The following is a 13,336-nucleotide window of genomic DNA, read 5'->3' as shown; positions in this document are numbered from 1 at the left end:
TAAGACCTGAAGTGCTCCCTGACCCAAACCACAGCCATGGCTTTTCCAGATTAGCACCATGGTACACTGGACCCTGGAGCGTCTTATTAGCCAAACCTTAGTGAGTCTGCTTCAGACATCAGCCTTTCTTAGTTAGGCCTCTCCTCCTTTCATGTGCCTATCACTTAAAAATAAGAAAGGAGTGAAAGAATGAATGAATGATAACTATAACCCATGAGAAAGGGTCTGTTTAACCTCTGGTCTCCCAGAATACGTATCACGGTCCACTGATTCCCTCGTCCAGTGCATACAGAGAAATTAATGATTGATTCCTCACTGAGGAATGAATGAATGACCCCCTCAAAGGGAACGCTGATTCATTAGGACAAAAATCCTTCTAAGGTCAAGACCAGATCTGAGGTTGGGTGTGGTGACCCTCATCTATAACCCAAGTACTTGGGAGGCTGTGGTAGGAGGATCCAGAGTTCAAGGCTGGCCTAGAGCATAAGGTGAATCCTGTTTCCGAAAACTCAAACACAGCCAGACATGGTGTAGCAAGCCTGGAATACCAGCACTCAGGAGGCTGAGAGAGGCAGACCATGAGTTCAAGGTCATCCTCAGCTATATAATGACTTTGAGGCCAGCCTGGGCTACACGAGACTTAGCTCGCTCATGGATCTGAGTCTTAGGCTGCGGGAGAAGGAGCTGGTTAGTGAGGGATGGGGACAAAGGTCCCTGAGTGACCCTGGAAGCCTCCTGCCTGGCCTGCAGCAACAGCTCCTGCTCGCCTCACTGCTGCAGGAGGTGAAGTCTGGCAATGTCTTAGACAATTTCAGAAGCCCTGGGGGTGTGTGGACATGGCTGAAAGGTAGAAGCTGAGGCTTGGGGAACCATGCTCTATAGAGTATCATCCCTCCACAGAAGTCTTTGGGAAGCTACACAGCCCAGTGGAGACTGTCTGAAGTGGGGCACAGGTCCATCCTTTCTGTCCTAGAGACTGTCAACACCACCTGTCCTGGAGCTCTAGGACTCCATGCCACTACCTGGGTCCCAGTCAGTAGCAGACAGAAAGTCCTGCTCCCGGGGACAGCACAGCCAATGACAGCAATCGCTAGGGAGTGTGTGCCCAGCCTCCAGCCTCCCCAGTGACAGCCTCCTACAGACTGAGGGGACAGAGCTGAACAGATTCCTCCAAGGTCTGGGTCTCCTCCAAGTTTGGGTGTGGGACTCAAGTTTCATCCTTTCTAGGCTAGTGAGAATAAGGAACCCCCTAGATTTCAGCTGGGGTGGGGTGGAGGGAGACAGAGGAGGAAGGGTCAATAAATGCAGTTGTCTATGTTGTAGCCAGGCCATGGGCACACAGCTAGACTAAGCATCAGAGTCTGGATTGGAGATATAGCTCAGTAGTGAGATGCTTTCCCAGCATGCACAAGGGCCTGTGTTCAACCAACAATACCGCACTAAACAACAAAGTGTATGGGGGGCTGGAGAGATGGCTCAGAGGTTAAGAGCATTGACTGCTCTTCCAGAGATCCTGAGTTCAATTCCCAGCAACCACATGGTGGCTCACAACCCATCTGTAATAGGACCTGACGCCCTCTTCTGGTGTGTCTGAAGTCAGTGACCGTGTACTCACAAATAAACCTTGAGCAAACAAACAAAAAGACCCAGCAAACCAGAACAGGATAACAAGGCGACACTCAAAGCCTTCATACTCCCCCTTACACAGACAAACAAACTGCACCACATCCCAGCACTGCCTGGGTGACTCAATACCTCATGCCTCAATTTCCCCATTTATAAAATAGGACTCACTACAGCCCAGGGCTGCTTAGGTCAAAAAATGTGCATTGTCTGGCATTTATAGGTCAGTCCTCCCTGGCCTGTGCTGGCCAGAGCAGACACTCATCTAAGGAACCTCAGGCTCACAGGTGACAAAGGGAGCCACAGGCCACCTCCACCCTTCCTGGTCCAAGAAGCCAGGCTTTACCTTGTCCTGAAGGAGGACTGAATACCTCATTGTCCGAGATGAGGTCCCGGCTTCTGTCTTCCTCCTGTGCCTTTGGCTGTGAGAGTCTTGCCTGGGTCTCCATCCTGATGCCCTCTCTGACGCCCACCCATGGTCTCACTTTGCCCTTGCTCCCTGCAACCTAACCCCTTACTTGATAGAAATGGGGATCCCGAGAAGCCTGCATCACTGTTTAGCAAAGGGCTGCTCACTCCCTGGGGCTCATGTCAGTTTCCACGGATAAAAAGGCAGGTTCTCAGGGTCCTCCCCTGAGCCGGGCATGGTAAGTCTGAAGTGTGTCTGAGATAGCTTTAACCAGAAGCTGTCCCACCCACCAAGCTTTAACCAGATGCTGTCCCACCCACCAGCCCTCTCCTGGGTTTCTGACCTACTGATTCAAATAAATATCTTGGGTCAAAACACTTAGTCTCGGTCTCCCACTGGACACCAAAGACCCCAAGACATGTTTGTTCAGCCCCCCAAGAATTCCCTGTAGTTATCAGGTCCCCAGTCACCCTCACCTGCCCCTCCGAACACTTCTGGCTTAGAGAGAGAGAGTAGCCTGCCCAGAGACACACAGCCAGAGGAGCCTGTGAGACCAGGCCTTCAGCCCCAAGCAGGGCCCCAGCCACCAGGGCACTAAGCAGACCAGATTAAACTGGACCTTACATGCTTTTCCTCTGCTTTCTACTTTGGGAGAACTCAAAGAGAAATAAAATAAAAAAATTCCCCAACAGTCAAAATGTATTTTCCCCCCAAAAAAGAGCACGAAGCCTTGAGCTGTCAGCTCAGCAGCCTGCAGCTTCGCCTCCTTTGTTCCTTAAACCGAGGCTGGGAAGGCAGAGCCAAGGCCCTTCGCTTCCTGCAGCCCCCAAGGGCTCATTTCCAACTCCCCAACTCTAGGGAGGCTGGGAGGAACATTAGCAGGCTGTGGGGCCTGGGCGCCTCTGAGGTCCCCGTGGAAGGTGATGGGGGTTCCCTTGCAGGGTCTGAGGGTGTCACTTTCTAGCAGAGAGGCCAGAGAGAAGTGAGTGAGGGGCTGGGACAGAGCCCCTGGCTGAGGGGATATGCCTCCCTGGTTCTCTCTCCCAGACATGCTGAGCTTGTACTCGGCTGTATTGAGAAAGTACGTTAAGACCCTGGACTTCCACTATTCCAGGCTGGGGGGTCCTCAGTGAGGATCATGGACCCCCGAGACCAAGCGATCGGTGATGGTGCATGTGTGTTGGATGCAGGTTTGCCTTGTCCAATTCTCAAAGAAAACCACCAGGCTGCAAATGTTAGGAAAGGGCTAAGCCTGACAGCCCAGGCCTGCTAGCTATGATTCTGAGATAGGAGAATCACAAGTTCAAGGCCTGCTTGGCCACATGGGGAGTTCAGTGGGAATCTGGCAACTTAGTTGTCTCAGAAGAACACAAGTCAGAAGGGTTAAAGCTCAGGGGCTGGAGAGATGGCTCAGCGGTTAAGAGCACTGACTACTCTTCCAGAGGTCCTGAGTTCAATTCCCAGCAACCACATGGTGGCTCACAACCTTCTGTAATGGGATCCGATGCCCTCTTCTGGTGTGTCTGAAGACAGCGACAGTGTATTCATATACATAAATTTTATGTATATGAATTTATGGGGGGAGTGGTAGAGCACTTACTTAGCATGTGCAAGGCCCCAGGTTCAATCCCCAGCACAGGAAAGAAGGGAGGGAGAGAGGGAGGGAGGCAGGTTGATTTCTCTGAACTGGGAATAGTAGTATACACCAGCCAGGCCAGCCAGTATGAGACTAGCCTCTCGTGATAGGAACAGATGAACTGACATCAGGTAGCAATGACAGGATACACAGAGAGCCCCAAGTCCTAAGAGAACACAGATATCACTTTGTTTTTCTTTTTTTGTTTTTTGTTTTTGTTTTTGTTTTTTGGGGTTTTGTTTGTTTGTTTGTTTGTTTGTTTTTTTCAAGACAGTGGTTTCTCTGTATATCCCTGGCTGTCCTGGAACTCACTTTGTAGACCAGGCTGGCCTCGAACTCAGAAATCCGCCTGCCTCTGCCTCCCAAGTGCTGGGATTAAAGGCGTGGGATACCACGCCTGGCCTCTTTGTTTTTCTAAATCAACTTCATGCCAAATATCTGGTTGATGCAGTGGATGAGGGGTAGCTGCTCACACGATTGGCCAGGTCGTTGGTCAGCTACCTAACCCTGAAACATTCAACTGACCCTGCATCTCAATGCTCGCAGTTGCTGGCTCACATTCCTAAAGGGGGAGGACCTGACCTCTAAAGTTCCAGTCACTGAGGTGCCCAGGAACGCCTGTGTCACAAAACCTGGGATCTCCCCTGTCTCTGTGGGCCACCTGTGCCCCCTCCCACTCCACTAGCACACCAGAGAGGAATGGAAAGATAGCCATCTCCTGCACTCCTCACGAGAAGAACTCATCACAGAAGACAGGCCAGGAGGAAGGACCTGGGCACGTGGGCCCACCACCGCCTCCATGCTATCTCCTGCCAAACAATCTTGCCAGGCCTAACAAGCGGCTCTCACAGGCCATCCAGCAAGCCTTCTGGGGCTGGCAACGTTTTTATTGCTGTGAGATATTGGCCTAATTATCCCTGCTGGGTCGCAGGGTCAGGGGAGAGAGCTGTGGCCACAGAAGCATCCAGGTCGGGACACTGCGTGGCCACGCTGCAATCTGTCACTCTGGAGAGTCTCTCCTTGCCTCAGCTTCTTGTCGGTACATGGGGGTCACTTGCATCTCAGAGCAGGCATGAGCCACTAGCCACCAGCTCAAACTGGAGAGACGGGAAGTGGCTTCGTTGCTCTCGGCCCCTGTTCTGTTCCACTCACAGAGCTCTTCAGACTCTCCTTTGAGCCACTCCCCAGCCTGTCCACTTGCCCCATGTTACCCTCACCATCCTCCGCTTGGCCTGTCCAGCAACACATCTACCTCCTGATGTGCCGTACGCCCCACCAGCTCAGCATCTCAGTAACCAGAGGCTTGTTTGTGAGGTTAATCATAACTCCCGCCTAACAGCATCCATCCGCCATGATGTGAGAACAGTCACCAAAACTCCTGCCTGTGTCCTCCAAGGCTATGATGTATAGTTCCCCTCTCTCTGATCTCAGCTGAGACTCCGGCTGCTCATCCTATTTCTGCCACACTGGCTCCCTGTGTGTCTACCAGCCCCAGGGCCTTTGCGCCTGCCTTCCTGCTCTGTAAATCCCTCAGCTTCCTCTTCAGGTCACCTGCCTCCCCGCCCGAATCAAATGAACTCATTTGCTGATACGTAAATTAACGTGAGATAGAACTGGTGGTTCATGCTTCTAATCCCAACGCTCGGGAGGCAGAGGCAAGCAGATCTCTGTGAGTTTGAGACCAGCCTGGTCTATGCAGTGAGTACCAGGACAGCCGGGGCTACATAGTAAGACCCTCCAGTCTCAAAGAACAAAACAAAACAAATGTGCATAGCTGCGTGTGGTGGTGCACGCATTAAGCAAGCCCACCAATGCCGAAGCTGAGAGAAGAGAGAGACGGCCTTGAACTCACAAGGGCAGCTGAGGTACACACTGAAACTGTCTCACAAAACCAAAGGGGCGTGATGCGCAACGGCAGAACACTTGCTAGGGAAATGGTCAGGCCCTAGTTCCATCCCAGGCATTGAGCAGGTTTACTGTTCCATACACACAGCCAACAGCAGGAATGAAAGCTGGGAGACCAGGGAACGAAGGTACCAGAAGGCTGGCTTCCATTATAGAAGCCTGTGTTTGTCTCTCAGAATCAGCAGCCTTTCGGGCAAGCAAGAGGCTTGCTTTCCTTTCCCTTTGCCTGAGGGAGGACCACCAGCCTCCAGGTCCCACCAGGATCTCTATAAAGCCTGGCCCTCCACCTGGAGAAGCTCCAAAGGCCTGAACATCTGAAGACACAGGCTGTGGATCCGCATCTCCAAAAACCTGCCGGTACTAACCTCAGGCACCGGCCTTCACCTCTCTGGGCCTTGATTTCCTAGGCAGACAAAAAAGAAACGCTGCAATTTACTGCAGAGGATTGTAGGGAACTAAAAAGCCACCGTAGGGGGTGGGATGGGGGAAGCTGGAGAGATGGCTCGGCATGAAGATGGGAGCTGGGGTCCCCAGAAATCCATAGAAATGGTGGGTGGGAATGACAGCTTCCCTGTAATCCCATTCCCAGAAGGCAGAGACAGAGGACCCCTCCCACCACCCCCACCCCCGTGCAATCTGGTTAGAGAGATCTCTCGGCCCATCACAGCCCTTGGAGGAGCCAGACTCCCCCTAAGCTTGAGGAGGTCAGCTGCCTTCCTGTCAAAGGCAGCTTTCTGGGACCAGCAGCAGTCCCAGGGAGTCGGCTGGGGGTGGGGGTGGGGGGCGTCACTCTGGTCCTCACCAGCAAGACACATCCTTGCTTGACTCTGCAGCTGCCTCCAGTTAAGTTAGCAAGCCTGGTTGGGTGGTCAGGGCCCACGACTTGGGTGAAGAAGTCCTAGCCCCAGACACAGAGTTGGGAGGGGACCAAGTCAGATGTTCAGGAAACACTGTGGCAGCTGAAAACGAGCGCTCTGACCTTCTAAGACAGTGTGATCAGAGGTAATGGCTTAGATGGCACATCTAACACACACACACAGACACACAGACACACACACACACACACACACACACATATGCGTAAGTCTAACAAGGATGCCAACTGCTCAGCTGGAGTAATCGTCCAACCTATACCATGGTGACCTTCCCTGGCTCTGTTGACTATCTGGGTGTGGTCAATTGTTAAACAGCTCTGGTTTTCCTAATGCTAATTTACAGTTACCACCAGGCTCACCCCCTCTCCACTGCAATCTCCCCTGCCCTCTCAGAAGCAGGAGAGTGAACTCACACCTATCTACAAGGCCAGGACACAGCTCCAGAGCTGGGCTGTCTTTCTCCACGGGGTACCAGAAGTGTGTTAGCTTAAACAGACAGCAGTAACCAATCTATGGGGCAGAAGCCCAGCTACCCACTAGCTCCTGCCAACTGGTGGGGAAGGAAAGCTGTAGGAGATCCTGAGGAGCTACACAGCCTGCCCTGGTCTCAGGAGCCCTTGTATGCCCGTCCAACAGTCCAACATGACCCTCCCTGCCCAAGCACGAAGTATTTCTGTAATATGAAAAACATAAGCTATTCTTTCCACCCACAGAGCTGGTGCAGCTGTAAGCATAAGACAGAGATGCTGGCCTGTCAGGGCGTCTGGAGGAAGAATGGGGCAGCAGCCAGGTGAGTTCTGAATGGCTTTGCAGAATGGTTAACACTCCTAGTCACGAAAGGTCTGGGACAGACCGTCGGGAAGGAAGAGCTCAAGGCTCTGAGGTGTTTAAAGTCACACTTTCTAGCACTTCTGCTGGATTCTAGCGCCTGGAACCATCTTTCCTCCAGGAATTACTACATCAAGCCATCTCCAGGGCTCTCCACATCCCTGGCATTCAAGCACAGACACAGACCTTGTTACTGTGTGATGTCAACTGCTCAGCCGGCATAATCGTCCAACCTGTACCATGGTGAAGCCATGCTAAGCAGCGGTGACACCAGCCACTGTTCTCAGATTGGTCCATCGCATCTCTGTGATTGACGGGAGGGATCACTATGCTCCTTTTACAGAGGGGGAAACTGAGGCCAGACCAGAGAAGCAGCTCTCCAGGAGTCCCAAGAACAGAGCTGGGATGTGCTTCAGTGGCAGTGTGCTTTCGTGATATGGGTTTGATCCCCAATAGCCTCAAGTGACTGTCCATTCCAGTGCGTGTGCGCACATATGTGCATGCAAACACACACACACTCACACACAGAGAGACAGGTGGGGGGAGATCACAAGAAAACTGGGATTTGAACCCAGGAAGATAAAGACAAACTTTTTTATTTTTTAAAAATAGTCTCACTACATAGATCAGACTAGCCTGGAACTGACAGAGCTATACCACCTGCCTCTGTCTCTGCTTACTGGATGCTGGGACAAGATTCCACTCTTTTTTGCTATTGTTGTTGGGGATCTGAGGCAAGGTGTCTCTATGTCGCCCTGGCTGTCCTGGAACTGGCTATGTCGGACAGGCTGGTCTTAAATTCGCAGAGATCCTACTGCCTCTGCCTCTCAAGTGCTGAGATCAAAGGCATGAATCGCCATGCCTAGCTAAGCTCACATTCTTTTTTTTTTTTTTTGGTTTTTCGAGACAGGGTTTCTCTGTGTAGCCCTGGCTGTCCTGGCACTCACTTTGTAGACCAGGCTGGCCTCGAACTCAGAAATCCGCCTGCCTCTGCCTCCCGAGTGCTGGGATTAAAGGCGTGCGCCACCACGCCCGGCTCTAAGCTCACATTCTTAACCAACGTATCAAATAACACAAGGCTGGTTACACCCTCAGGCTTGGATCTACCACAGTCAGTGACAGTAGTCATTTGGGAGTAGACCACAGATTGGCCAAAGATGTTCTCTATAGAGGCAGAGGCCCTAATGTGTCTATCCCTTGGTGTCGTCTGCCTTCTATGCACACACTAGGCGCCAGCGAGATTCTGGACAAGATATAGGACCCTGCCCTGGATGCTCTCTGTTCTGCTGAAGTGCCCAGCTCAGGAACAGCACGTGTCTAGAACAGGCCCTAGGACAAGGCAGAGTTCCTGGGGCTGGATCAAGGGAGCCAGAGAACCCACCAGCCACCCTGCAGCCTTGCTCCCAGCTGCCCATCTGGAAGAAGTTGCCAGCAGGAGTTACTGAGATGCTCATGGTAGGACACCCCAAAGTCTCTACTCTAGGGGTTCCAGTTAGTGCTCCAGGACACAGGAGAAGGGACTCTCTAACTGGTAATCATAGAATAAAGCTTACAAGGGCAGTGTGGGCTCTTCAGGTCTCCGCCCTCTCCCAGAGCTGGACCACTTGCCCCAGCCAAAGCAGAGATGATCTAGAGAGTCGAGGCCACCCAGACTGTCCTGTCACTTCCCCTCTGGTCCAAGCGACCATTCTGTCCTCACTCTCCTCACCCAAACCACATCTCCCTCATTTTCTTTTTTTTTTTTTTTTTTTTTTTTTTTTGGTTTTTCGAGACAGGGTTTCTCTGTATAGCCCTGGCTGTCCTGGAACTCACTTTGTAGACCAGGCTGGCCTCGAACTCAGAAATCCGCCTGCCTCTGCCTCCTGAGTGCTGGGATTAAAGGCATGCGCCACCACGCCCGGCATCTCCCTCATTTTCACTTCAGGAGGGAAGAAGCAGAGGTTGGCCAGGCCTTCTACAAAATGTGGACCATGTCTCTTCAGAGAGATGGACAGCAGGGTCAACTCAGAACCCTTAGGGACTCTCTGGCACCAGGCACCTCTTACACAGGACATCTTCATCCTTTGGATGCTTCCAGAAAACAGAGAGCGGATCCAAGAGATCCACATAGGTCTTGGGCTGACCACTGTGACCACCTGCTGCTCAGTGTGCCTACCCCCTTATCTATCTCCTTGTAGTGCTCAGGCCCACTGTGCACCAAGCCCGTGAGCTACCTCTGTAAGCAAGACTTTCCTGGGAGGAGACAGACTTCCCAGTTGGGAAACTGAGGCTTAAAGTTTGTTTCAAGTGACAAGTGAGGAATCCCTCACAAGATGTCTGACTCCAGGTCTCACAGTTATGACCCTTCCTCTCCATGGAGTGGAAGACTCTCACAGGAACGTTCCCGTCTCCCATGCTCACTCAGAGGCTCTGCACTCAGGGTCCTGGAGATGTAGAAGCCAGTGCTGTAGGCTGATGTCTTTCGGGACAAAAGGATGCCCCTGGAAGTGGAGAGCACAAAGCCCTTTCCGGGTAGGGAACAGGCTGTTCAGGAGCTCAGAGGTGGGAAGGCTCTGGGAGACAACTCAAGAGTCTGAAGGCGACGGGCGTGATTGAAGGCGGGAGGCAGGGCTGTGTGCAGAAGGAGGGCAAGCTAGCAGCTGCTGACAGCTGAGGAGGTGAGACAGAGCTGATGGGCCATCAGGAAGCTCCCAGCAGAGTAAAGGCAGGTTCAAATTGTCTTTGTGTGGGACTGAGGTGTGGGGGGTGGACACACATATGGGAGTCACTGAAGTAGTCCCCTAGAGAGCCTGGCTGGGGACACCACCTCAGCAGCTCTCACCTCAAGTCCTCAGGAGGCAGTTCCCCAGAATCCATCCTCTTTCACACCCGAGACTAGCATCTCCGGACATATGGACACTTGCCCAATGTCTCAATTCAGTAACTCAGAGATGAGGTGGACAATATCTGACCCAACAGTGACCCGCATAAAGCCGAGGTGAGTGGTTTGGAACAAGGGTGCGATGGGGCTCTGGAAATGCTATATGGGCCATTGCCAGGACCTCCAGTGAGTTATATCTGGACCACAATGTTCCTCACAAACCTATCAAAGCAGTGTGCCTAGGGCCAGCCACATGCCTGTCCAGCCTCGGGGCAGCCTATTAAGAGAACCTGAAAGGCCCAGCCCCACAGAGAAGGCCAACCTGTATGGCATTACCGGGGACTTGGAGGTGGCAGCCTACAAAACAAACTCCTTCCTCCCCCTCTTGCCTGGGGATTCTGACACTTCCTCATCAGCCCTTCGCTCGTTTGGCTTAAGATTTTCCCATCAGAGTTACTGGTTTTTAATGGCGCCACACCACTCCTAAGTTCGGCAGGGCTTCCTGCTCTCTGAGACTTGTCCCGGTAGATCCTTCTTGCTGGAGGCTAAAGCAAGAGACTTTCAAATCCTGGGTTCTAAGACAGTGGAGGAGAGGGAGAAGGCTGGGGCAAAGGCCAGGGTAGGGGGAGAAGGGAGGTTACAGGAGGCACAGAGGGTCATGCCTGGGAGGAATGGCGCCAGTCCCCCTCACTTCTCCTTTTGGGGAAGGATAAATCAGGGAAAAAGCCAGAGAGGAGACCCTGGAGCGGCTCCTCCCCTTCCCACTCTGGTGCTGGGACCCCTGTTTCCGTGTCTTCCTCCTGTCCTGGAAGCAACAGCTCCGAATGCAAACTTTCTGGGAACCTGACCCCTGCCTGGCTGCCCATTCAGCCATCGCCACCCGCCGCTGGGCAGGGGGTCTCCGAAGACAGGCAGCGGGGCGCCCGGGAGACGAGAACAGTGAAAAGCAGGCTCGCTAAGCAAAGGCTGAAAGCTACAAGAGAAAGAGGGATTCCGGTCCAGGGGCGGGGCAGGGGGGCCCGAACCGCGGGCGGCTCACCTGCATGACACCGTGATCTCCACCTTGGTAGCCGGGATGCTGCCCGCCAAGGAGTCGAACTCGCTGAGCGACGCCATGTCCTCGGGTTGCTCCATCGCCCACCGTCCCCCCCACCCCACCCAAATTAGTCAATATTCCTGCGCGATTCACGCCTCCTCCGGAGCGGCTGCAGCCCTGGGCTGGGCGGCCAGGGGAGGAGATGAGCGCGAAGAGGGGGCGTGGGAAGTGCGAGCGGGAAGGGGGCGGAGAGCGGGGGCCCGAGGAGAAACGGGGCGCGAGAGCTGCTGCGGGGAAAGGGGGGAGCGCGGCGAGGGAACCGGGGCGCAGCGGGGAGGGGTCCCCAGAGGGGGCGTGGGGACTCGGGGATGGGGGACGAGGACTGAGCCGCCTCGGGCTTGGGGCGCAGCGCCACGTCCTCTGCTAGGGCTCCGGCTCCGGGGTGCCCTGGACTGCGGGAAAATCAAATGTACCCGGAGTCGCCGCCAGCGCCTCCCGCCAGGCGCGCGCAGCGTGCGGGGTCCCCGGGCGCCGGAGGGGCCGCCCGCAGGGGCCGGGGCGGGGCCGGGGCGGGGTCTGCGCGGGGCGAGTGTGGGAGCAATGTGTGAGTGTGCGCGCGTGTGTGTGCACGCGCGTGGCAGGCGTGGGGACGCGGCTCCGGATGACGGGGACAGGGCTGGCGACAGCCAGAGTCGGTCCCAGGGCGCGCGCCGCCCTCTGCGCAAGTTCCCCCACCCCACTTGTCCAGCCGGGGTCTGCGTGCTGGGGGAGGGGAACGGTCCAAGGGGCACCTGTTTGGGCAGCGTCTAGGCGGGGTTTGGGGAAGAGGGCTCGGCTGAGTGTGCGCACCGCCACCGGAGGGTCTAAGCCCTCCACCCTCCACCTCATTTTGGGGAGGCGGCAATCCTGGTGCCAGGAAGGCTGGTCTGGTTTCCGAAGTAGGGTGGGTCAGTGGGAGCTTGCCCATCTGCCTCTGGTGTCCGCAAAGCCTGGTCTTGGCTAGTCGCCTGAACCTTTACCCAGCTCCTTCGTCGTCGTCGTCCTCCTCCTCTCGTCGTGACCACAGGGGCCGAGCCAACCCCCGGGTCTGTCTGGAAGCTTCCTCCACTAGACTGAGTGGCTGGCCTCAGCTCCCTAGGCTTTGCAACCAGCAACCCAGTATACCAGGCTCAGAGCCCTGCACTGGGAAGCGAGGGGAGGGTCAAAGCATCTCTCAGGCAGTCTTCCCAGGCTCAGCCTGCCCTCTGGGCCTGGGGTTGCAGCGCCAAGCCAGCTGTGCACGGAGTTTCCTCTCCAGCAAATCCACCCGCAGCCCCTCCTCAGCCTCAGTGTAAGCTTTGCTGAGACAAGACGCGGAGCCACAACTTCCTCACCCACCACCTCATACATCGTGGATGCCTGTCGCTATCAGTGGTGGCCTTCTGGCAGCCGGGCATTCCGAGCAGGTGCACCGGAACGCCGTTTGAAATCAGTTTTCAAAACGTCAGTCAGAGCTCGAGTTGAAGACAAACAGAACACCTTCCTTGGACCTGCACAAGTGATTCCTGTTTACCTACGTCTCCAGATCAGCTGGACTCAGTTCTGTTGCCTGGGGCAGACAGCCAGGGGTGCTGGATTCCCCCAGGAAGAAGGAGAGGGGACAACTCACTTTTGGGTTGGGCTGTACAAAGAACACCTCAGTCTCTGCTTGTTTCTTTGTGGGGCTTTGTTTGTTTTTTTTTTTTTATTGTTTTTCAATTTTCAATTGATTTTAAATTTAGAACAAAATCCAGTCTGAACCCCAAGTGAGCTGCTAGTCAATATGTCTAAAACTATCGTCCAATATGGTGGTGAGACAGAATGAGCCTAAGGAGACGTTCACACCCAGGACGGTGCTCGGCCTGTGTTTGTGGGACGAGTACCATTTCTAACGCCGTAGAACGGGATGGTACCAAGGCAGAAAGATGTGAAGTGACTTGCCAAGATTTAGGATTAGGAACATGCTTTTATTTTTTCATCATTTTGTTTTGTTTTTCAAGACAGAGTTTCTCTGTATGTAGCCCTGGCTGTCCTGGAACTTGCTCTGTGGACCAGGCTGTCCTCAAACTCACAAAGATCTGCCTTACTCTGCCTCCCTGGCATGATTAAAGGCATGCGCCACTGCTACCTAGTAGGGATGTGGGGG

The 13,336-nt window shown here is 54.1% G+C and overlaps 1 protein-coding gene across 2 annotated transcripts in view; it reads right to left on the bottom strand.

Annotated features, from left to right (window-relative positions):
• The window catches only part of Cpne5 (copine 5), an 80,862-nt gene extending 69,257 nt beyond the window's left edge, over positions 1 to 11,605 (bottom strand). Inside the window, exon 1 of one of the 2 annotated variants that reach the window (XM_029470852.2) lies at positions 11,176 to 11,605. In XM_029470852.2, the coding sequence (XP_029326712.1) occupies positions 11,176 to 11,270 (95 nt within the window). In that variant the 5' untranslated portion in view covers positions 11,271 to 11,605. The remainder of the gene's footprint in view (positions 1 to 11,175) is intronic. The other variant, XM_021149048.2, reaches the window with a different exon arrangement.
• Between the last annotated feature and the right edge of the window lie 1,731 nt (positions 11,606 to 13,336).

This window comes from Mus caroli, unplaced genomic scaffold (assembly GCF_978045245.1).
Source record: "Mus caroli unplaced genomic scaffold, Mus_caroli_1 scaffold_18, whole genome shotgun sequence".
Taxonomy (NCBI): Eukaryota; Metazoa; Chordata; class Mammalia; order Rodentia; family Muridae; genus Mus; species Mus caroli.
The sequence above is the reverse complement of the archived record's forward strand: the minus strand, read 5'-3'. Positions and strand labels throughout refer to the sequence as shown.